This window comes from Miniopterus natalensis, chromosome 15, assembly GCF_054644295.1.
Source record: "Miniopterus natalensis isolate mMinNat1 chromosome 15, mMinNat1.hap1, whole genome shotgun sequence".
Classification (NCBI taxonomy): Eukaryota; Metazoa; Chordata; class Mammalia; order Chiroptera; family Miniopteridae; genus Miniopterus; species Miniopterus natalensis.
The window spans coordinates 3,575,363-3,598,862 of NC_142095.1; the positions used below are offsets into that span (position 1 = coordinate 3,575,363).

General features: G+C 54.2%; 4 protein-coding genes across 5 annotated transcripts in view; 3 read left to right on the forward strand and 1 right to left on the reverse strand.

Annotated features, from left to right (window-relative positions):
- The first annotated feature begins 8,756 nt into the window (after nt 1-8,756).
- Nucleotides 8,757-12,952, forward strand: NICN1 (nicolin 1, tubulin polyglutamylase complex subunit). The gene is made up of 6 exons (XM_016202768.2): nt 8,757-8,922; nt 9,998-10,174; nt 10,431-10,544; nt 11,018-11,089; nt 11,407-11,511; nt 11,586-12,952. Exons 1-6 carry the CDS (start codon nt 8,791-8,793, stop codon nt 11,625-11,627), a joined length of 642 nt encoding a protein of 213 aa, XP_016058254.1. The 5' UTR covers nt 8,757-8,790; the 3' UTR covers nt 11,628-12,952.
- A 390-nt stretch (nt 12,953-13,342) lies between these two features.
- AMT (aminomethyltransferase) lies at nt 13,343-18,137 on the forward strand. The gene is made up of 9 exons (XM_016202870.2): nt 13,343-13,578; nt 13,682-13,849; nt 14,368-14,448; nt 15,268-15,399; nt 15,773-15,851; nt 16,153-16,298; nt 16,384-16,564; nt 16,949-17,104; nt 17,207-18,137. The coding sequence occupies exons 1-9, from the start codon at nt 13,489-13,491 to the stop codon at nt 17,383-17,385; spliced, it is 1,212 nt and encodes a 403-aa protein (XP_016058356.2). The 5' UTR covers nt 13,343-13,488; the 3' UTR covers nt 17,386-18,137.
- A 299-nt stretch (nt 18,138-18,436) lies between these two features.
- On the reverse strand, nt 18,437-21,500 carry TCTA (T cell leukemia translocation altered). Of its 2 annotated transcripts, none has more exons than XM_016202767.2 (3): nt 21,278-21,500; nt 20,872-20,926; nt 18,437-19,792 (listed from the first exon to the last, which is right to left on the reverse strand). In XM_016202767.2, the coding sequence occupies exons 1-3, from the start codon at nt 21,498-21,500 to the stop codon at nt 19,750-19,752; spliced, it is 321 nt and encodes a 106-aa protein (XP_016058253.1). In that variant the 3' UTR covers nt 18,437-19,749. The 2 variants fall into 2 exon arrangements, 1 of the variants encoding a protein (XP_016058253.1); XR_015715680.1 differs by having other exon boundaries at nt 19,750-19,792; nt 20,872-20,973; nt 21,278-21,367.
- A 448-nt stretch (nt 21,501-21,948) lies between these two features.
- RHOA (ras homolog family member A) overlaps nt 21,949-23,500 on the forward strand; it is a 30,882-nt gene continuing 29,330 nt past the window's right edge. Inside the window, exon 1 of the mRNA XM_087824742.1 lies at nt 21,949-22,106. The gene's annotated coding sequence lies outside the window, so the exon portion shown is untranslated. The remainder of the gene's footprint in view (nt 22,107-23,500) is intronic.

A 23,500-nucleotide genomic window follows, 5' to 3' on the forward strand; every position in this document is an offset into this window, starting at 1 on the left:
ACAAGTGGGGTGTCACCTGGAAGGCACTCAAGGCCTCAGCCAGCTGGCCCACCCATATTCCTCCTGCTTAGTACTCTGGGCCAGTGACCTTCAAAGGTCCCTCCCTGCAGCTGCCATTTACCTGAAGTGGACTGAGGTCCTGGCTGGGATCACCTGTGAACAGGCAGGAGAGGACCTGTGTTCAGCTCAGTAGGCTGAACCTGACAAGGGACCTCAAGGACCAGGAAGGTCTGGAGTGGGAAGGACTGGGGGCTGGTCTCAGGAAGGGTCCTCAGGTAAATGAAACCCCAGGTTGAAGCCAGGGCTCTGGGACTCTGGGTGTGGGTCAGGCTGGCTGCCAGCATGGCGGAAGCTCTTTGCTGAGGCACAGACAGGTCCCAGGGGCCTTACAAAGAGCCATTCACAAGGCGTGGAGGCTTTTTCCAGAGAAGGTGAAAAGAAGCATTTGGTGTCTGCCTTTCTCATCCCACCTCCTTGCCCATGAGGGAAAATGGCAGCTGGTACAATACAAAGGTGGGGGTTTGGGGGTGGAAGGAAAGCTGCTTCTGAAGGGGATATCCTGGGCCTCAAGAGCAGGGCCCAGCAGCTGCTCATCCCATTGGGCGGGAGGGGCAGGAAGGAAGGCTGGCCTCAGCTGACCCCTACCCTCCCGCTGCCTGAGCTGTCCTTCTACTCACCCTGCTGCCTGGGACCCTCCACAAATGGTTCAGTTTCATAGAAGTGAGCGCCTACGATCACTGGGACCAACCTTGCTCCCAGTAAGTCCCCTCTGCTGGCAGGAGGTAGGGCCTGCAGGTGCCCCAAGCCTACCTGCTCTTCTGGGTGAATACTATTGGGCAGCCCAGAGTTGAGGTCCTCAAAGCTGGGGCCCTGGGGCCTGCCTCTGACTGACTGTGACCTTGGGCAAACCCCTTTCCCTCTCTGAACCTTCTGAGCCAGAGTTTTCCAAAAGGCTGTTTACTTTCCTTCTTAGGAGAAGGGCTAGGACACAGGTGTAGATAAGGAGCTGAAGGGGGGTGGGGTGGGAAAAACAACCCAGGGACAAGGGTTGGGGAGAGTCCCAGAGGGCTAGGGGAGGAGGCTGTGTAGCCCAAAAGGATGGTCTTTGGGGGAACCACGAGAAGGGGAAGGAGAGCACTGGATCCCTCTCTAGCCCCCCAGCCCCCACCCCAACATAGGCTTCCCAAAGGAGTTTCTATTGCATCTGAAACTCTGGCTGGGCTGGCCTGTTGGCCCACAGATGCTTCCCCTCCCCCAGTGCCCTCCCACCCCCACTGGCTTTGGACCTCCATTCCCACGGCCCAGCAGCCAGGAAGCTCCCTCACCTGTTGCTGCCCAGCTCCCTCCCTCTGGGCGGGCAGCTGTTCCCAGACAGCTGGATTAGAGCAGGCACTGCCCGGGGCTGAACTGCCACGACCCCCTCCTCTGCCCTCCTGGCCCCGCTCGCCCCCCACAGCCCGGCCTTTCGGATGGCCCCGTGCTCACTCCTGGAGGCCCACCACAGCTGCCAGCTGCCACTGCTCCCAGGCTCCTCAAGGGCCAAGGTGCCCTTGCCTCCTGTAGCCCAAGGGTGAGGTGCCAGCCCCCACCCTACGCACCTCCCTTGTCTTCTTGGGCCCTGGTCTTCTGGGCACCTTCAGGTGTGGTTTTCGGGGAGGAGGGGGCTGTAGGCCCAGGCGCTGTGGGGCGGCAGCCAGAGCTGATGTCCAGACACAAAGCTACCTGTGACCCTGCCCCTTCAGCTCTCTGCCTACCTCACTGCTCACCTGCCAGGCGCAGCCCCTCCCTCCACGTTACCCCACCCCCACCTTTCTGCCCTCCACTTCTGCCCACATGATCTCCAATCTCCACTTCCACTTCTCTCAATACCTACCAACACCTCCTTACCCGGATTTTCATGACCCCTGCCACATGGAGACTCTAAGTTCTTACAAATATGCCGGGCATCTGCCAGCTCCCCTCACATCCTCCCACTATCAGCACTTCTGCCACAGCATTCTTTTTCCACTTGGCCAGCCTCATTCCTGTCTCAGCTCCCGCCTGGGCGTGTGTCCTGCTCTGCATCCCTGCTTAGACCACCACACTATTACGTTGGATTTAAAGTTGACCCTTAGGACAGGCCAGGAGATCTGCGTCTGCTTATTCCCTCGCTCCCTCCTGGGAACCTCTAGTACCTAAGAAAGAGCCTGGCACTTAGAAGGCACCCAATAAAATTGGAAGGGATGACTGAACATTTTATTGAAAATGAGGCCTTTGCCCTGGCTGGGTAGCTCGGTGGTTGGAGCGCTGTCCCAATGCATCACGGTTGCAGGTTCGATCCCTGATCAGGGCACATGCAGGAAGCAACCAATGATGCATAAGTAAGTGGAACAACAGGTTGATGTTTTTTTCTCTGTCTCTCAAATCGATAACAAAATTCAAAACTGAAAGTGCGGCCTTACATCCGTACTGGAGCCCTGGAGCCTTCTGGAGAGACCTCCTCGACAGTCCAGTTGGCATTTTGGAACTGGAATCCCACAAACCAACATACCTTCAGGGACTTCCACCCACCTACAGGATACGTTGAAGCCCCACCCAATGCCACCCTGGGCAACAGGAACCTGCCCTAAACAGGTCAACTCATCCCTTTCCCTCAACTTTCTGCACAGTACCACCTGCGTGGTCTGCTCTTCACCCACCTACTCAAGTCCTGCCTATCCTGCTCCAGAACAACCCACAAGCCTTCCAAGCATCTGCCTTTTCATCGTCTCTGGGAGACCTCCGGCTCCTGCACAGCAGAGATTGCCCTTGAAAATAATGGCTACCGTCATTGCGCTGTGTCCTGCACCCCGCACCCTGGACACACAGAATTTCAGTATGCTTCCCAACAGCCATCTGTGACAGTTACTATTATTGACTCATGTTACAGACGAGGAAACTGAAGCCCAAGGGTCAAGTCGCTCATCAGAGGTCACTTAGCCAGAAAGTGGCCAAGCTGTGGATCTGTGTTCATCTTCTCATAGCCTCACTGTACCTGGCCCAGAGCAAAGAACTCCACTGATGCTTGCTGAGTGGGTGAAAAAATGGGTAAGTTGCATCAAAATGTCAACTACCAGGATGCATCTGCCCCTGAAGCGTGGGACGCACAGGCCTGGGACTTCTCAGAAGGGCTTCTGGACTTGGGAGAAGCAGGGCTAGGTCTGCCTCCCTCTCCCCTCGTGCACCCTGGCTTCATCTTGCTGGGTGTTGACATTGTTGAGTTGTGGAAATAGTCAGGGACCAGTGAAGGCGGGAAGAGGCTTCAGGCCGACCTCAGCGAGGAAGAAAAGGCAGAGGCGTCCAGGTCAGCTAGCCCCTTTCAAAGAGCAGCAAAAAGGCCTGGGGACCAGTGGTTGGACAGAGGTATTCTCAGGGTGGCCTGATTATAGGATCTTCGGCAGTTCTGGGGTTTTAAAATATATATATTTTTATTGATTTCAGAGAAAGGAAGGGAGAGGGAGGGAGGGAGAGAGAGAGAGAGAGAGAGAGAGAGAGAGAGAGAGAGAGAGAAAGAGAAACATCAATGATGTGTTCGCCTGGCTGGCCAGGGCTCAGCGGTTGAACATCAATCTAGGATCCAAAAGATCGAGGTTCGATTCCGGGTCAGGGCACATGCCTGGGGTGCGGGCTCCATCTCCTGTGGGCGATGTGCGGGAGGCAGCCGATCAATGTCTCTCTAGTCATTGATGTTTTTATCTCCCTCTCTCTTCCTCTCTCTGAAATCAATAAAGACACTTAAAAACAAAACAAAACAACAACAATGTAAGTAGATCGGCTGCCTCCTGCCCGCCCCCTGATGGGGATGGAGCCCAAACTGGGATATGTGCCCCTACCAGGACAAAGGTCGCTGCTCAGCCCCTGAGCCACGCGGGGCAGGGCCAGTTCTGGCATTTACTCTAAACCTACATCAGTCTTTTTTTTTAATCCTCACCTGAGGATATTCTTTCCTTTTTCAGAGAGAGTGGAAGGGAGAGAGACAGACAGAAACATCAATGCAAGACACATCGAGTGGTTGCCTCCCACTCACACCCCGACCGGGGCCAAGCCTGCAGCCCAGGGACATGCCATGCCCCTGGCCAAAATTGAACCTGAGACCCTCGGGTCCCACCTCAGTCCGTAAGCGTAAAAGGGTAAGGAACTGGGTAGCGAGCCGGGAAGTAGCCAAATCAAATCTCAAAGCCCTTTACTGAGCACCTACTCTGCGCCCAGACATGTGAGAAGTCCAAAGGCAGAGACAGAGAAGTCACAGGCAGGCCGAGGAGCACGTGCTCCAGCCTCGGGGGAGCTGCACACAGGAAGCGGGGGTGTGGGAGTGGGCGGCCGGCCGGCCTGAGGTCAGCGGAGGAGGGGTCACTGCAGATGCGATCCTGCTGCCGGGGTGCATTCCCGGGAGGGCTCCGGCGGCAGCAGAGCGTGTCCAGGCCTGGCCAGATGGACAAGAATGGGGCAGAGGTGACTGCCCGAGCAGGCCCCTGTCGAGCATCCTAGATTTTGCTGGAACTTGCTTAACTCTGAGCAGAATGGTGTGGAGTGGAGGCCCAGCAGGGGGAGGTGGGGGAACTGACAAGATAGACAGCTGCCGGTCCTGCATTGCCCAACGCTAGAGTCATCTCGTTCCAGATTCCTTTCATAATTGGATAAAATGTACCAACCGTGAGGCCCAGAGTGGGGCCTGGTGGGGCCCAGAGACTTCAGCGGCAGGACAGTGGGTCCCAGGAAAGCCAGGGAAGCACAAGCATTCCTTGGCTCCCTGTCCCCAGCAGCTGCAGGAAACGGCTCCCAGCTCCCAGCTATGCCTAGCAGCCCCCAAGGAAAAAGTCTTCTTTCCTGCCCTGGATGGGGCAGCTGAGTATTCCATGGCAGGCCCCAGGGAGATGGTAGGTGGGGCTGTGAGCCAACATTTAGGAAGCCGATGTAGGGCCTGTTTGGAAACCAAGCCTGAGAAAGGGGTATCATGGATTTCATTGCCTGTGGCAGGGTCCTACCTCCGTAATCCAAAAAAGTCCTTGATACTTTCCCAGACCAACACTCCCTACACACAGAACCTTGCCTATAACTTATAAGAACATCCCCGCAGTGCTCCAAGGACTCCAGGTTAGAAGTGCCTGCAGTGTGGTTAAGGTAGGAGAAATTCTAGTCTGGTTCTGGCCCAACTGGCTGTGAGTCTTGAGCCAGCTCCTGGCCATCTTGACTTGTACCTCACCAGGGCTGGGCTGTCTTGTTCACACTCGGCCTCCCCAGATTCCCAACAGTATCTGCTGCCCCGACCTTCTGCCTACCCAGATGAGTCTGGCTGCCAACTGGGAGCCTCAGGGAGCTTTGGAAGCTGTGGGCTGGGATTCACATACTTACCCATAACATACCTTCTGTTTTTGTTTTGTTTCCTTAATGGGCTATATCAGTCACTCACCACATTTTTTGAGCATCTGCTACGTACCAGACCCTGGGCTAAACATAGCACAAGGTGAGATCACACCCATTCTTCTGAGTCCTGCCTGAATCCCACTTCCTCTCAACCTTTGACAGCCCACCCAGCATAGCCCTCCCTTTTGGTTCATGTTGAAACTGAATCCGTCTTCCACTCATTCAGTAAGCTGCCCAGTGTGGCTGCCTCTAGGCAGAGCCTGGCCTTATTTAGTCACTTTTTGCTACCTCCTGCTACCAATAAGCAATTTTGAACCCACAGTAGGAGAGGAGAAAAGGACTTCTGTGTTCCCTAGGGTCCAGGAAGCCTTTAACAAAGTGAACTGGCTGAATTCTCGCAAGGGTATGTTGGATGTGTTTCTTGCGATTTTGTTCCAGTGCTCATCACTACTAGTCGTTATATATAAACTGTTTTGTCTCATCTCCTCCACTAGAATGAAAACTCTTTGAGGATGGAGACTGGTTCACTGCTGTATGCCTATGTGAAAAAAAAATGTTCAGTAAGTATTTGTTAAATATAAAAATGCATAAAGTTGAGAACAAATTCTATATACAACGTGGTATCCCTCTGCCAGGGTTGAACCCCAATATGGCCACTCATCAGCTGTGTGGTCTTGGGCACACAGAAAATGCTAAATAAGTGTTAGCGGTTATTTATTGTTACTATTATTATCCCACTTTGTTCATTCAACATTGTTAGGAGATTTCCCCACCTGCATCAGAAACTTGATTGCTACTGGAGACCCACTATGCCATTGGACCAAGGTGCCATTCACTGAATAGAAGTTTATATATATGAGCAACAGCAACTTGTGTGTGTGTGTGTGTGTGTGTGTGTGTGAGAGAGAGAGAGAGAGAGAGAGAGAGAGAGAGGGAGGGAGGGAGAGAGAGAGAGTTGGAAGAGGTTGGCTTTCATTAGGTTTCAAAGGCTTAGACCCAACAGAATTTAAGAAGGACTGGACAGAGGGCTGGCTTGAAGGAGACTCTTTCAAGCAGCCATTTCCAGAATCCAGGTGTGGACCACTCAAAAGGGAGCCTGTCATGGTCTTGTTTTTTATTTTTATTTTAAAATTGATTTTAGAGAAGGAAGAATGGAGAGAAAGAGAGAGAGAGAAACATCAATGTGACATCAATCAATTGTCTCCTGTGCACACCCCTACTGGAGCTCAAACTCGCAACCCAGGTATGTGCCCTGATCAGGAATTAAACCCATGACCTTCCAATGTGTGGGATGACGCTCCAACCAACTGAACTACACCAGCCAGGACTTGCTTTTGATTATTGATGGGATTCTTGATACAATCGTTGCCTTGGTAATACTAGGAGATAAGGTCTAGGAAAGACCTTTGGGAAGTTGGGTCCAAGGGTCAGGTAAGGAATATCCTTCCAGGCATCCAGAGCCCACCTCCCTCCTATGCCAATCCCACCAGCCTTGACTCTGGTAGTCTAATCTTATGAGTGGGTGACTCTCCACTTCCCAGCAGGTGGCGCCACCAGCCTTGAGTCTGGGAGCCTAGCATTATGCGTGGGTAACTTCCACTTTCCAGCAGGTGGCGCTACTGTCCTGACTATGCTGAAGGTCGCCAGCTAAGAGACTTGTTCTCACTGGGCTGGGACCTGACCAGTCCCAGGGCATAGTGCAATGACTGCAAAGCTATTTTATTAATTCACGAATTCAACAAACACTAAACACCTACTATGTGCCAGGTGCTGGGAATTCAGTCAGAACAAGGCAGATCAAGTCCTGCTTTTATGGGATTTATATTTTAGAGCCATGCTGTCAAATATTGTAGTCACTAGGCACATGTGACTACTGGGCACTTGAAATGTAGCTAATCTTTTTTTTTTTTTCCTTTTTTTAAAAACATATCTTTATTGATTTCAGAGAGAGGAAAGGAGGGGGGAGAGAGAGAGATAGAAACATCAATGATGAGAGTCATTGATTGGCTGCCTAGCCCGCAACCCAGGCATGTGCCCTGACAGGGAATCCAATGCCAATCTTCTGGATCCTAGGTCAGTGCTCAACCGCTGAGCCACACCCAGCCGGGCGAAATGTAGCTAATCTTAATTGAGAAGTGCTGTAAGAGTAAAATACACACCTGATGTCAAAGATTTGGTTAAAAATAATGTAAAATATCTAATTAACATTTTAATAGCCTTTATGTTGACATAATCATATTTTGGGTTAAATAAAATATCTTATTAAAAAGAATTAAATCTGCCCTGGTAGGCGTAACTCAGTTGGTTGGACATTGTCCTGTGCACCAAAAGGTTGCCAGTTCGATTTCAGATCAGGGCACATGCCCAGGTTTTGGGTTGGGTCCCAACCAATCAATGTTTCTCTTTCGCATCAATGTCTCTCTCTCTCCCTTCCTCGCTCTCTAAAAATCAATAAAGACATATATATATACAGTATTTAGAAAAAAAAGAAAATAGTTTAAAAATATACAAAAAACAAAAAATAGGAAAGAAGGAAATCCAAGTGGCACACTAAAAAAATCAACCAGCCTGGCGGGGCGTGGCTCAGCGGTTGAGCATAGGCCTGGGATCCAGATGGTGGTTTGATTCCCGGTCAGGGCACATGCCTGGGTTGCAAGCTCAATCCCATCAGGCGTGCAGGAGGCGGCCAATCAATGACTCTCTCATCATTGATGTTTCCATTTCTCTCTCTCCCTCTCCCTTCCTCTCTCTGAAATCAACAAAGATATTTTTTTTTTTTAAAAATCAACTAAATACAAAAAGGCAGAAATTGAGGAATTGCCCAATGTCATTCCAGTCTTAATTTTAGCGTTTTTTTAGTGGCTCGGGGGAGGGGAGGTTCTAATTTGTCTTTCCCTGATGAATATCATGTGAAGCATGTTCTCAAAGGCTTATTGGCCATTTATCTTTCGTGAATTATCTGTTCAAATCCTTTGCCCATTAGAAAAAGGACGGGGGGATTTACATCTATTTTTGCAATTAATGTAGGCCAGGCACTTATGATCATTCCTGCTTATGGCTTTACATGATTTAACTGAGCTCCCACCCCACCCCCTTCCCGCACAGAAGCAGTAACGGAGAGACCAGGGGCACCGAGAGGGGTCCGTACGCCTTCGGTACAGAACCGCCGAGCCATTTTCTAGGCACGGTCCCCGGCGGCCCTGCAGCCCCAGCAGGGCTGGGCTCAAGGAGCACTTCCGCAGGCACTTCCGCCTCCCGGCCCGCCCCCAGCGTTGGTGATTGGCTGGGCTGGACAAGCGCGAGTCCTCCTGGGAGTTGTGGTTCTTGGGGCTGGGCTGGGGACGCCGGGAAGGAGCAGGGGTCCCAGGCTAGAAGCGGCGGTTGTGCTTGTTCCCCACCGCCGGCACCATGTCCCGCGTGTTGGTGCCCTGCCATGTGAAAGGCACCGTGGCGCTGCAAGTGGGCGATGTGTGGGCCTCCCAAGGCCGGCCTGGAGTGCTGGTCATCGATGTCACCTTCCCCAGCGTCGCACCCTTCGAGGTGAGCCAGCCCCTTGGGCGCGACCTGGGCTCCTGGGCGGGGCCGACCTGGGAACTCGGGCGTGTCCCAGGCGTTGAATGTTTTACATAAGGCCTTGGCGCTGCCTGGCCTTTGCCATCAGTTAAGCATTTATTTATTCCTTTAGTTACCACACTTACTAGAAGGCAGCTTCCTGTTCTATTCTCCGCATCATGTCTCCCCCATGTGCAGGACAGCGCTGGCAGGGAAGTGCCAAGCTAGTAGGCTAGGTGTTGGAAATACCGTTGTGAACCAAGTATAGGTGAGGTCATTTTGTCCTGGGGATCATTAGACAATGGGTTACCCCCAAACCTGCCTCCTGCCCATTCCTACAGTCTCTGCTGGAGGTCAGGTTCGGTTCAACTCAATCCTCATCAGGATCTTCCCAGTGGCTCCAGTTTTCAGTTTCCAGTTGTACTTCCACATCAGCTGGCTGAGTGACCGGACACTGCAGGACTTCAACATAGATGATAAAGACCACCGTTTTCTGATGGCCTGGCGTTCAGGGCCACTTTGCATCTGTGCCCTGCCTGCCTCTCAGCCCTATGCACTCTGTCCAACAGAGTGTGGTTCTCCCTCAAGCTGTTCCTTAAGGATAAGCTGGGAAACCCTGATTCAGTAGGTCTAGGGTGGAGCCTGTACACCTATATATACATATTTTTAAACTTGGGTGATTCTGATGAGTGTCCAATGATGAGAACTGCCGTAGGCGACTATGCTACTTTTTACATTATCTACCTTTCTTGGTCCACTTGGTGAACTCTTCCCCCTTCAGGCCTCACAGGTACATTTTCTGCCTCCTCCAGAGTTAGGGCTCTGACCTCTGGCAGCATCTTGGACATATGGCAAGATCTGCAGTTGTTGCTTATTGCTTATATGACCTGCTCATTTATACTGTGAACTCCTTTAGGAAAGTGAAATTGTCTTTGAGCCCCAAAGGATGCTTATTAGATTGGTAGAAGAGTGCATTCCTAAGGGGAGGAGGAGATGGTGCCTTTGAGCCACTCAGGCCCTGTGCCTGGGTCTGATTTGTCCTGGTGGGTCGTGTGTGCTCTAGTTGCAGGAGATTACGTTTAAGAATTACTACACAGCCTTTCTGAGCATCCGTGTTCGCCAGTACACCTCAATGCACACACAAGCCAAGTGGGTGACCTGCCTGCGGGACTACTGCCTCATGCCTGACCCACACAGTGAGGAGGGAGCTCAGGAATATGTATCGCTGTTCAAACACCAGGTCAGCTGGGACTCAGCATGGCCAGGGCAGCCCAGATGAGGGCTCACAGGGGGCCTGAGAATTGGGCCAGGATACCAGGAGGGATGAGGGGAGCAAAGCTGTCCTGGGCGGTGGCTGTTTGGGAAATGCTTTGGAGGGACTAATGTTCTTTCCTTCCCAAAGGCCTGGGGAGGCAACAGGTTGGCTCATTGCTCATTGGGAGGATCCTGGGCAGTGAGCTGGGCCCTTGCTGGGGCCTTGTATGTGTATGTGTCAGATGCTGTGTGACATGGCTAGAGTACTGGAGCTGCGCCTGATTCTGCGACAGCCATCACCACTGTGGCTGTCTTTCACAGTGGAGGAGCTGCAGATCTACCAGCAGGGACCAAAGGTAAGTGACTAGCTCAGACCTTGCCCTTTCCCCAGCAGGCTCCTAGCTAAGGTTGGCAGAGGTGGGGGTGGGGGAGGGGATGGAGGTGGGAGTGGATGGGTAAAGATGATGAGACTCAGAAGGAGGCCTTCATGGAAGTTAGCCAGGTAGGAATGTTGGAAGCTCATGATGAGAGGTGAGAGGTAAGGCCATGTTCCCATATCCCCTGACCTTTGGAGCCACCCATCTGTTTCAGAGCTAGAGCCTTCAGGTGCTGGGAGATACTTCTATTCCTTGTGTTCCTGGGGTCTCTTTCTGCATGGCAGAAGAGCTTAGGTAGTCTGACTGCCCTTTGGGCCTTTGTGGACCCTTGAACAGGGTTTTCCCAGTATTCAAGGCTCTGGGGACCTTCTCTCTGCTCCCAGTACCTTGGAAACTGGTCCCAGAACTCTCCCCCTCTTCCTCCCTCAGGGAAGTATGTCTTTGCTTTGCAGAGCCCCTCCGTGACCTTTCCCAAGTGGCTCTCCCACCCAGTGCCTTGTGAGCAGCCCACTCCCCTCCTTGAGGTAAGCCTTCTCCCTGGGTAAGAACCACGTGTGAATAGCTGTGACATCCAGGTGGGCCCCTATCTGCAAGAATCAAGGGCTGGACCTCGGGCCCTTGGTTCACTCTGTGCTATCTTCCACCTGGGTGTTCCATGGGATTTGAGGTATCTCTGTGTGGGACTGAGCTGCACATCAGGCCCCAACCTCATATTTCACAAGTCAGTTGGGAATGTTACTGATCTCAGCTGGAGGGCCAATAGCCCAACTTGCCCTCTCTCGAGCTCTAAGGGCGCTGCTGGGGAGAGCCCCATGGCCACTGACCCCTCCTTCTGGAGCAGGGTCTCCCAGACCCCAGCAGGGTATCCTCTGAGGTACAGCAGATGTGGGCGCTGACAGAGATGATCCGGGCCAGTCACACCTCCACAAGGATCGGCCGCTTTGATGTGAGTGATCGCTTCCCTCTGCTTGGCTCCCATTGCTCTGAGTGGGTCAGATCTGATGGTCTTTTGTGTTGCAGGTGGATGGCTGTTACGACCTGAACTTGCTGTCCTACACTTGAACCATGGCTCTTAACCAAGACGTTGACCTTCTGTGCTCACCCAGGCCTGGTTTGGGTCATCAGAGGCCGAAGTGCTTTCCCTGTGCATTCCAAGTGTTGCCTGCATGCCCGTTCTGTCTGGGCCACATTCACAGACTCAAGATTCTTGGGGGCTCACTGTGCGGCTTCAGCATGAGCACCTGGTGTGGAGTACACTCTGACCTCACCTGACTGTGACCCGAGACTCCTTTTCTTACCCTAAAAACACTCCAGTTCTACTTACTAAGAATCCTTGCGTGCCCTCTGCCCCTCCTGCCAACATGCATACTCCTGTCTTCTGCCTGCTCGCTTCCTCGCCTGAGTGCAGTGGGCTGGGTGACCTACTAGAACCTGCTCTATTTAGCCTTGCAAGGCTGCTGTAGCCATGACACTTTTTTTTTTTAAAGAGAATTTTTTTAGTTTATTTATGCCAAACTGACGACACGCCAGGAAGCAAGATCTCAAATGCTCTGCCATGCCACTCTTTTAGTTTGGAAGCTTGAGGGAGAAACAGGAGCTCCATTTCTTCCTTCTGCGCCCCCTAGTGGTCTTTTTTTTCCCTTTGTGTCATGCCCACAAAGAAATTTCCTGTAGAAACCCCACTGCCTGCCTAGGGAGCTAAGCTGGCAGTTTGGGCTGCCGGAGTCCCTTGGTCTCTGAGCCGACTCTGGGATGTATGTTCAAGTGTGTCTGCCCACCTAACCTGGTCAGGAGCCTCTGGCAAGGCCAGGGCCTGAGAATGAGTCCTAGGACCTGTTTGCCATCTGATAAAGCCCAAAGTACATCTTTGTCCCTTCTCCCAGCTGCCTCCTAACCAAAGTCATGCTCAGTGTGATGAAGGATCGTGGTGGGAGGTGGGCCCAGGTGAGGGTTCTCATTGGTGTCTTAAGAGGCTAAGTCCTCTACAACCCCAGGCCAGCTCTGAATAAGGCAGACTGCTTTTCCTAATGAGAAAATCCTTCTTTCTTTTTTTTCTGGCTTTGCCCCTGGCGGCTATTTGAGGCAGCACTGCAACAAGTGTTGGACTGGAAAATTAAATGTTTGTATGGTTGCCACCCTCTTCTCTCACCTGTCAGGGTTCTTGCAAGCTGTACCTTTCCCTGCAGGGTCGTTTATTTAGTTCCATTCAGCTTTTGCTAAGAGGGTAATGACCATAGTTCTTTGCTCAGGGAGTATCAGCCCTCCGTGTGTGTGAGGGGGGGTGTGGTCTCTGCGGTGGGAGGACTATGCTTCATTCACAGCTGTGTCCCCAGCACCCAGCACAGGGCCTGGTGTGCAGCAAGATCAATAAATACTTGTGGAATGCATGGCTGCTGGCTGCCTGTGTGCGCCCAGTGGGGGAGCTGGAGGCCTGCGTATGTGCCAGGTTCCTGTGGTGCTCGGCCTGCCAGGCTGGCTGCCCCTGGCTCCCCCCCCCCCCCCCCGCCGTGTCCCCTTCATCTTTCTGCCTCCTCCCTTTTGACCTTACTCTCCTGAAGACCTGAATGTGCGACTCTAGCCTCTCAGCCCTTTGCTTGAACTTTGACCCCTGGAGGCAGGGCCGTCACCGGGGGAGGTCTAGCCCCAGGCTCTGATTCTGAGCAGCTTAACTGGTTGAGATCTTCCCACCCTCCCTTGGCAAGTGGAAGCGCCTGGGGCTGTCTTTCTGCTGCTGGGACTCACTGCACACCCGGAGCTGAAGCCCCGCCTGCCTGCCTGCCCGCCTGCCCTCGGGGCTGCCCGCCCCTCTTCTGATCCCCTTTGTGGGAGTGAGACTTGACGGATCAGGGTCCAGACTACATCTCCCAGCGTGCCTGACAGAGTGGTGGCCTCTGTGCGTCGGCTGCATCGGTCACAGGCCACAATGCAGCGGGCAGTGAGCGTGGTGGCCCGTCTGGGCTTGCGTGGGCAGGTGCTCCCCTCAGTCCCCGGCCGTCCGATCAGTGGCTCACAGGTGGGATAGAGGGTGCTGGGGCGTGGTGTCAATCTTGGAGGGTTGGGGGAAGGAGGGGACTGGGGGCTGGAGCCCTGGTGGCACTGAGCCCGGCCGCCCGCAGGACGCGCTCCGCAGGACACCACTCTATGACTTCCACTTGGCCCACGGCGGAAAGATGGTGGCGTTCGCAGGCTGGAGTTTGCCCGTGCAGTACCGGGACAGCCACATTGACTCGCACCTCCACACACGCCAGCACTGCTCGCTCTTTGATGTGTCCCACATGCTACAGGTGAGCCAGGGGACCGCTCCGGCCTCCAGCGCTTCCTCCCTGGCCACAGTGGTGCCACCCTTGGCTTTGTTTGCTGGGAGCTGGATTCCAAGGGCTGCCCTCTCAGAAGAGTTGGAGATCTCAGGGGTGTCACAGACTGTGACCCCCAGGAAGTTAATTCAGAGGGTCACCTGATTGGCTCTTCTCTCATCTCTCCAGCCTGTTCCCACTTAGTGTCCTGGGTTTTCCAGGGATGGCAAAGTTTTACCCACTCTCCTGGGTATTGGTTTGGAAAGGGGGGTATTTCAGGGAGGCACTGGGCCCTTTCAAATTTCCTAACCTCCCCCATTACACTCCCTCCTATATTGGCAGATGTGGGAGAATCAGAAGGTGGGGACTTTGCCACCTGCAGAACCAAAAACTAGTCACTTTGGCTGGGTTGGACTGTGCCGTGGAAGGCAGGGAGGATGCCGCCTTGACCAGTGGCCTTCCAGATTGGAGCTATTGCAGTGTCCTGAGGCTTTTCATCTTTTTCTCAGACCAAGATATACGGCCGTGACCGGGTGAAGCTGATGGAGAGTCTAGTGGTTGGAGATATTGCAGAGCTGAGGCCTAACCAGGTGGACCCCTCTTTTGCTCAATGGGCGTTCTTAGTCATGAGCCAGCAAACGGGCTGAGTCCCTACTTTGGGCTTGGGGGCACGGTGATGGGTCAGACCATCTGCAGGGATGGGCCTATCCCATCCTCACCACATCAGGCTGGGAGGCCCAGGTTCATGTCCTGTTCTGAGGCCTTCCATGCTGCCTAACCCCTTGCAATCAAAGTGTAGTCCCTAAACCAGCAGCTTCATTATCACCTAGGAGCTTGTTAGGAACAGACTCTCAGGCCCTGCTCCAGACCTTTTGAATCAGAGCCTGCATTTTAACAAGATCCCCAGGTGATTCACATGACCTCTCAGCCTCAGGCTCTTCCATCAGTGGGGAGGCTGAGGCCAGCCTCACAGTGTTTAGGGGTGTTGCTGCTGTGGAGCTCTTGAGCTCATCAAGATGGACTTGGAAGCTTCTGTCCTGGGGTTTGGAGCATGGACTGAGTCGTCAGGTTTGGGTGGGATAAAGCAGCAAGTCCTGGGTACCATGGATTAAGCGTGAGATGGGGCTCTCAGTACTGAGTGGGGAGGGGTGCAGAGGCCCTACTAGTTTAGGGAGGTCCCCCGAGGTGGGGAAGGGGTGAAAACGTTCCCAGTGCATGGGGTCAAACACCCTGGGCTCGGGCAGGGTCCCGGGGTGACCCAGCCTTACTCCTTGCATGCCGGTCCCCCCAGCCCTATGCATGAGGGCTCAAGAGTTTGTGGGGGCTGAGTGGGCTCCTTGGTGTGTCTGACTCACACTTGACGTTGGCCTCCTCGACCTGAGTGCAAAGTTGTTCTACTTTGGTGGTAGGGGACACTGTCACTGTTTACCAATGAAGCTGGTGGCATCTTAGATGACTTGATTGTGACCAACACCTCTGAGGGATACCTGTATGTGGTGTCCAATGCTGGCTGCTGGGACAAGGACTTGGCCCTCATGCAGGTACAGCCCCTTTGTGTTCTAGGTACCCCATCTTACGGAGCAGCTTCCTGCTGTCCAGGACAGGCCTGGTAGGGACAGGGGGCTCAGACAATAGCTCTGAGTGAATGAGCAGCAGGCCAGAGTGGGCCCTCCCTGGAAAATGCCAGGTTTCACTGGGGGAGGTGGGGAGGTGAAGCTGACCCTGGCCCCTAGGTGAGCATCCTCTGGTGAGGGCGGAGGGCTGGAGCATGGTGTCAGAGCTGGAAGACTTGGGCTTGGGTCATCCCTACCACCTATACGACCTTGTAAGATGAGAACCAGCCTACTCTGCCGAGCTTTGCAACACCTGGAAATGGCCCCCGAAGCCGATGTGGTGTTTTGTCTTTCCATTCAGGACAAGATCAGGGAGCTTCAGAACACGGGCAGTGATGTGGGCCTGGAGGTGGTGGATAATGCCCTGCTAGCCCTGCAAGGTGAGCGGCCAGGCTGGGGCTGGAGATGAACTTTGCCTTCCTGGCTTCCTCCGCTGCTTAGCAGAGGCTGTAGCAGGAAGAAGGTGTGGGTGGTGTGAGGTTTGTACGTCATATTCTAAGCTGGGTGTCATGCCCTCCCTCGACCGGCCCCAAGGCTCTGTGGGCTGTGAGGCAAGAGCATCTCCTTCTACCCGCAGTGGAGAACTTGATCAGGGCTTGTTCTGGTCCTGAGTAAGGGCTGCAGTCCAGCTTTGAGGGGCACTGGGACCTGGACACTTGGTCACTGGCTCCCTCGGCCCAGGTCCCACTGCGGCCCAGGTGCTACAGGCCGGTGTGACAGATGATCTGAGGAAACTGCCTTTCATGACCAGTGCTGTGATGGAGGTATTTGGCGTGTCCAGCTGCCGCGTGACCCGTTGTGGCTACACGGGAGAGGATGGTGTGGAGGTGTGTCAAGAAGTGGGAGCAGGGTAGTAGTGCAGGGCACAGGACTCGGGCCAGCAGCCCACCTGCTCCCTCGTGCCCCCTGTAGATCTCAGTGCCAGTAGCGGGGGCTGTCTGCCTAGCAAGAGCTCTGCTGGAAAACCCAGAGGCGAAGCTGGCAGGGCTGGCAGCCCGGGACAGCCTGCGCCTGGAGGCAGGCCTCTGCCTGTATGGGAACGACATCGATGAACACACCACACCTGTGGAAGGGGGCCTCAGCTGGACTTTGGGTGAGCTGGGCTTGCACTCAGGGGTAGGATCCTGAAGGCTGAGTGGCCCTGAATGAGGCCAGCCAGCCTCTGGCTGATCCTGAGGTTGTGTAGCCTGGAGCCAGTGACCCAGCCTCCCCCAGCCTCCATTCCCTGCAGGTGTTACTGTAACTTTACCCATTAAATGCTGGGGACCCCCAGCAGGCTGAGAGGGGCAGCATGGCCGCGAGGGGGCAGGAGATGGGTGGCTGACTGACTACATGGCAGGGGAGGAATAGGGCCTATGGGAGTCCAAGGGAAGGGGCCTCAATGCTGATGGATGTCACTTGGGGCCCTTGTAGCTAGGACCACCTGTGGCCAGGGGTTCTCTGGACTGTGGCTTAAGTCTGGTGTGTCATGTTCCAGGAAAGCGCCGCCGAGCTACCATGGACTTTCCCGGAGCTGCAGTTATTGCTCCCCAGCTGAAGGGCAAGGTGCAGCGGAGGCGTGTGGGGTTAACGTGTGAAGGAGCTCCTATGCGGGCACACAGCCCCATCCTGAGTATGGAGGGCACCGTGATTGGTAGGTGGATCAGGGAGGTTGGAGAGCTCTTGCCCCTTCCCCAGGAGGGTGGGGGAACTGGCCTGCTAGGGTGGTGCTGACACACGGTCTCTGCCTGGACAGGTACTGTGACCAGTGGCTGCCCTTCCCCCTGCCTGAAGAAGAATGTGGCGATGGGCTATGTACCCTCTGAGTATAGTCGGCCAGGTACCCCACTCCTGGTAGAGGTGCGGCGGAAGCAGCAGATGGCTGTGGTCAGCAAGATGCCCTTTGTACCCACAAACTATTATACCCTCAAGTGAGGTGGCTTGGGCTGGGCCCTCTGCTGGAGGGCATTCTACAAGGGGTTAGTCAGGAAGCTGAGGCAGAACACACTGGGGGGTAGGTGGCGAGGGTGTAGGCTGGCTCTGGTTGTCTGGTTGGGGGGGGACATACCACCTACACCCCCTCCTCCTGTGCCATTTCAATTTCAAGACCAATTACTCAGTGATAGACCAGTTCACCCAATGTCCTTCTCAGCCCATACCCCACAGACCCCCCCCTTGCCTGTGGAGGGCTATGAGAAGCCTCAATCCTGGCATCTCCACTCTGCCAGGTGCTGGCTGTGCCACAAAGCTCACCTTTAGCAGGGTAAGGCCTGCCCGACCTACCTCACCATGGTTTCTCACACTGCAGAGAGTCATTACCTTGGGCAGTGCCAGCCACCTCCTCTAGTTTACTTCCATGAATGCAGACTGCTGCCTCTCCCTGGGCAGGAGTAATTCCTGGCTCACAGAGGCTTAGCCCAGTAGGGCTGCTGTGCCTGTGTGTAAACTCGGGGATGGTTGAGGGGGCATGGACTTACTCTCCTACATTCCCAAGTTGGCCCAGCCTGCTGCCCAGCAGCAAACCATGCCAGGCTCACCACCTGTTCTGAGCCCCAGGGCTGTTGTAGGGCAGGCTGGGCCTCCTCCTGAACTTGCCTTACCCTGGGCTGGCCTTTGCCCTGCGGCCCATTACTGGACTCCACTGACTGTTAAAAAAAAACATTAAACGAGCTTTCTTTCTTGCCAGAGTCTAGCTTCAGTGTCCTTTGCCCACAGGGTTCCTGGGGTGTCATCCCAGTGCCTTCCTGGCCTCTGAAACAGGCTCACCATGGGTTCCCCTAGAGAGGGGTAGGCCTATAAGAACTGAAGGGGTAGTGCAGTGTTGGGCACCCAGCACTGCACCTTTAGGGAGCTGGCATCCACCCGCCAAGTTCGCAAGTCATTAAGTTCTGGGTGCTGAGGGGCAACAGCCCCTGGGTGTTCTTTCCAGTTTCCCCTGAGCATGCACACCTTTCTCCTGTCTGAATAACCACACAACTGGTGCACTTCCATGTTTAATAAGCCACGTCCTCAGTTGAGCCTGGCGTGGAATGTGAGACTCTGTGTGTTGTGGTGTCAGCGGGTAGACCTGGGGCTGCAAAACCTTTATCCTGCCAGCCAGAAGGTAACTCTGCAAGTAAGTACCTGTGCAAGAGCTCAGTGTGGTCCTACCTCCAGTGCACCTCCGTGCAAGGATGATCTAGGCAAAGGCTGCCAAATGGAAATGTGGCATCTAACAGAGCAGAAAGAAGTACAGGGAGGGAGACAGGTCTAGGGCCACACTACCTTTGGGAACTGGCGTTTGCCACCCATACTTTTGGAAGATCCCCTGGCCTATTTTGGAAGTGGCTAGGCCTGCCTAACCTGTGGCTCTGCCCTCTTAAGGGTTCTTGGGGGCTGAGATGGTGCTAATGGAGAGGAGCTGAGCCTGTGGGATCTTAGGATGAAGCTCCTGTGGTTCCAGGTGAAGATGGGAAGTCATGAGGCTGCAGGGCAGGTGGGCTTGCTCTGCACTAACTGCTTAGAATCTCTCTGAGGGGGCAGGGTACAGACCCACAACCCCACGGGCACTTAAGTGGTGGGGATGGGAAGTCATTCCTGAGGCTCAGTCTCTTTCAGGCACCGTTTTCTTCCAAGAAGGATTGAGAGGAATATGAGAACGATGCTCAGGATAAGACAATTTCCATAGCCAGGCGCATACCTGGAGAGCTCTGGATGGGATAGGAAGGTGGGTGTTTGGTGTCTCCATGTCTGGATGGTGCCATCTGCCCCCTGCCTTATACTTGAATGGCCAGCTAAGTAACCATAGAGTGTAAGGCTATGTCCAGGCCAAGATTCCTAGCTCCCTGCCAACAGCAAAACCAAATTCTGAAAACCTAGGGCTTAGGGGAAAACAGACTTCCCTTACAAATCCCAGAGCTAGTCAACCTCAGGCTTTCTCTCAGAGGGACAGATCTCTATGGGGTCACACCCCAGGGGGATGGGAAGAGGGAGAGGGAAAAACCAAGACAGGAAATGGACTGCTGGCCTTCCTAACCCAGAGGCTTCTCCTAAACTGACCCCTGAGAGAGGAGGATCATGCCTTCTCTCCTTAAGGCACCCAGATCAGGGTAGAGGCAAACTCTTTACTGGCTCAGTGCCAGGGCCTGCTGGAGGAAATGCCAAGGGCAGTGGAGGCCCAACTCCACAAGCACTGGGGTACTCCCTACCCCCCAACCCTGACCCCCCTGCAGTCATCCCTGGGGTCTGGGCAGCAGTAGAACCCAGTGTGGGAGCCAGCAGACCCGGTGATGTCCCTGGAGACCCCTCTGCTGCCTTCCCTTATTCTCTGTGGGTTTTGAGAGGTTCATTTGTTGCTGTTTCCCTAAAAGTGATGGAGAGAAGAGAGAGGGGTTATTCCGCGGGCAGCACAACAGTCCCTGAGATTGGCTTTCTCTAGCTTCTAGTAGCTGAGTGGAGCTCAGTAAGGCCACACTACAATCTAACTTCTGCTGAGCTCCCACAGCACACATTGGGCCCACCACCTTTCCCCTACAGACTCATTCTTCCTCCTGCCTCCTGGTCCCCACCTTATGATGGTTCTCCCATCCTTCCTCATTTGCCCAAGAAAAAAACCTTGGCAGTGCCAAGTCTCCTGATTGTCCTCTTGCCCTCTCTAATTGGATCCCTTTATGTACTTGCCACAAGGCAGGCAGATAAAAAGGCAAATTAGATTAGGCCACGGCCTAATCACGGCTGAGTCTTTCAATAGCTCCCCAAAGTCTGGGGCTTTGCTGGTCCCTCCATGCCTTCATATTTGAACTCCAGCATCACAGCCTTGTTTATTCCTCCAATATGTCACCTCTGGGCCTGGTCTAGCCATTCTCTTTGCCTGGTACACTTTAGCACACCTTGGCCTTTGCCCTCAGCTTAAATGTCTCTCTTTAGAGAAACTTCTGACCACCCTCACCCCTGAACTGCTATCCTCCCCTTTCAAATCTCTGGCTCCCCCTGTAAGCAGGGCCTGGGTTGTCCTTGTTCTCTGGTCCCTGCCATGTGGTAGGAGCTCAGAGATTAGCTGACAGAATGCCCTGATTAATGAATTCATGCTTTACAGACGAGTAGGCTGACCCTGATGAGGCCAGTCAGCGCACTAAGAACAGAGGCTCCGGCCTTCCCAACTGAGGGGTTTGCAGTGGAGTGGAGCCCAAGGGACTTGCCATTTCATCTCTGAAATTACGAATAACATGGTCCACCCCGCAGGTTGCTGAACAGCAAACTGATGGACTGTTCAGACATCCTTGTCACTTGAAACCTGAGCTCTACTTGCAGATCTTGGAGCTTCCTTCAAAGGCCACTAAGCTGGAAGACTCCTACCCTGAGAATTCCCCTCCCCAGTCCCCAGCACAGGAGTGTGTTTCTGCCTGCCTAGCACGGGGTTGAGATGGGAACAGATTTACTCACCACGAAGGGAAATGCGTGGAGCCATCAGGCGTGGATCCGTTCTGGCCGCCCAGACCTGGGGGCAGGAACACATCCAGAGCTGCAGCAGGCTGGGTTGGGGATCTGAGCAGGCATGAGCCCAGGTCAGGTTAGAGGCTAGTGGAATTTGGTGGAGAATCTGGCGGGGGACCTATGGAACTAGTGGTATTGTCTGGTGAGGGTTCAAAAGAAAAATTATAATGTGATGGGTGGACTACTGGCGTTTCTTGCGTGAAACGGCACGTTGGCAGGGGTCAGAGTACAGCGTTAAGTTGCGATACGGTTCTTAGGGGACCAATGGTAGTCTAAGGGGGTTCTGGGGAGCGCAATGGTACAGTCCGACCGGTGTGAGGGCGGCCAGTCCACGGAGGTTGGTGGGGAGCCTCACCTGGGCGATGATACAGCCCGGTCACCGTGCTCCCGTAGAACCCCCACGCCAGCTGGATGGCCAGGAGACTTAACACCAACCACAGCAACAGCAACTTGAAGAGGGTCACACGCATGTCCTGCGCCTCCCACTCCCGCAGGAACTCGCTGCCCAGGGCGCCCAGAGCGCCCAGCACCGAGGCCGGCAGAGCCTGCAAAGACTGCCCAGACCAGGACTCCGCCATGACTGCTCCGCGCCCCTCCCGGAGGGCTGTCACCGTGGTCCCCCACTGCGCAGGCGTCTGGTCTTCCGGAGCCGAGCCCGTTAGGGCGCACGCGTCAACCTAGGCAAAGCGAGCCCAACCCGCCTGCGCGAAGAGTTGGCAGTTTGGGAGGAGTGTTAAAACGGCGCACGCGCACCTAGCCCCACCCTGCTTACTTAAAGGATGAGTGACTCCGGGAGCACAAAATAGCAACCAGGTCTTTTATAGCCCCGGAGTTCCCGTGATGCCTCACGCGGCTGCAGTTATTGGTTAAGTGCCTCGCTTCTAGGGCGTGGACACGCAGCTGAGCAATCGTGGCTGAGCGGTGAGAGCGCGCCCGCGCGCGGGGCCGCGCCGGAGGCCAGCTCGAGCCCGCTGGGCACGCGGGGGCGCGCACGTCGCTCCCCGCCCTCCCGCCGCCGCCCGCCCTCGCTCGCTCGCGCTCCCCGCCCGCCGCCCGCCGCCCTCCGTCGGTTCTCTCGTTAGTCCGTCGCCTCCTCCTCCGCCACCCGCCCTGGTCTCTGAGCTAGCGACTCGCGGACGGGCGTCCTCGGCGCAGAGAGGCCGGAGTCGGTGCCGTCGCCTGAGGTGAGTGAGAGGGTTTCTTCCAAGCTCCGCGGCGCCCCGGGCCCGCCCGCCCGGCCGGCACTCTTCCGGCCGCCCGCCCGCCGCCCAGCCGCGGCCGCGCCCCACCCCACCTGCTGCTCTAGGCTGGCGGTCCCTGGCCCCTGACCCTGACTCCGGGCCTGGGCCCCTTTCCCCGAAGCGGTGGCCCCGCCCGCTCCGTCCCCGGAAGCGCGCCCCGCGGCCTCCCGCGCCCCTTCCCCCGCCCGGCCGGGCCTGGTGGAGCCCAGCCGCCCGCCCGCGGTCCCGGTGCTTCCTCTCTCACGGCCCGGCAGGGCGGGGGCGCCGAGCCGGGCCGTGCAGCGGGCCGCCGCGAAGCGCGCGTGGCTGTCGGAGTTGAATTGGGAAGGAAACTCTTTACAACTCCATTTTGGCTTTTGCATTTAATGTGAAATATGAATCACCGATTTATACTGGGTGAAGTCCAGTTATATTTTGGGTAGATTTTTTTTTTTTTAAATGCAGGCTTTTTTAGAGATTGTGTAAGTAAACGACAGTATTGAAATCTTAGGGGTTAGGATTCTTCAGTATTGCAAAGAAGCAAATTATCCATTAAACACATTTTTCATGACTTAAGTGATTTAAACTATGTTTCATCAAAATAGTATTAATTTGCAATTTCGCTTAATCTAAGTTACTACTTTGATTAGGAATCACCTAAACATCTGTCCTTAGTTACCAGTTGGACCCAGTTACAGGTCGTCTTCATTAAATAGCTCTATTTGCACTCAGGTTGATTTGTTCAAAATCATGTTTAGTAGTTTATGGTGGGAAATTGGAATCCTTTTAACCTCAGAGTTGGTTCCACTTGTGTTTTTTAATGGTCCTGATTTAAATTTTTAAACCATTTTTTATTGAATTAGAGAGAGAGAGAGACAGACATCGATTTGTTCCACTTATCTGTGCATTCATTAACTGTTTGGTGTGTGTTCTCTTACTGGGCATCCAGCCCTCAACCCTGGCTATCCGGACGGCTCTGACCAAGTAGGGTACCCAGCCAGGGCCTGATTTAAAATGTTAACCTCTGTTGGCGACTTGTTTGCTTCTTTTTGTGTTCAAGACAGTCTTTTGAAGTAACTTGCGGTGTGCAGTCAGGCTGTGTTCCTCCCTGCCAGATCTGAATGGGGAAAAAATAACTTAAGAAAAAACTTCGGTGTTGTATGTGGTAAGAGATTTTCAACCACTTAGTGCCACACACCCGAATGTGTAGTGTGCGTGTACATTTGTGTGGTTGTCACTTTAGACATGGCTAGATTGGTAGAGCTGTTGTTTTGAGTATTTGGCACAAGTGACATTGTTTAGACTGATGTACAAGACTAGCTCTTAATTGTAAAGGATAACTTACTGAAGGATCTCTT

Bases quoted from the DNA above. Each gene is read 5' to 3' on its own strand.
- NICN1 (XM_016202768.2), top strand. From the start codon at position 8,791: ATGTCCCGCGTGTTGGTGCCCTGCCATGTGAAAGGCACCGTGGCGCTG. The intron at 8,923-9,997 runs GTGAGCCAGCCC...TGTGTGCTCTAG, and splicing joins CCAGCGTCGCACCCTTCGAG to TTGCAGGAGATTACGTTTAA. The intron at 10,175-10,430 runs GTCAGCTGGGAC...TGTATGTGTCAG, and splicing joins TATCGCTGTTCAAACACCAG to ATGCTGTGTGACATGGCTAG.
- AMT (XM_016202870.2), top strand. From the start codon at position 13,489: ATGCAGCGGGCAGTGAGCGTGGTGGCCCGTCTGGGCTTGCGTGGGCAG. The intron at 13,579-13,681 runs GTGGGATAGAGG...GGCCGCCCGCAG, and splicing joins GTCCGATCAGTGGCTCACAG to GACGCGCTCCGCAGGACACC. The intron at 15,400-15,772 runs GTACAGCCCCTT...CTTTCCATTCAG, and splicing joins AGGACTTGGCCCTCATGCAG to GACAAGATCAGGGAGCTTCA.
- TCTA (XM_016202767.2), bottom strand. From the start codon at position 21,500: ATGGCGGAGTCCTGGTCTGGGCAGTCTTTGCAGGCTCTGCCGGCCTCG. The intron at 20,927-21,277 runs GTGAGGCTCCCC...TCCTGCCCCCAG, and splicing joins CGGGCTGTATCATCGCCCAG to GTCTGGGCGGCCAGAACGGA. The intron at 19,793-20,871 runs GTGAGTAAATCT...CATCACTTTTAG, and splicing joins TCCACGCATTTCCCTTCGTG to GGAAACAGCAACAAATGAAC.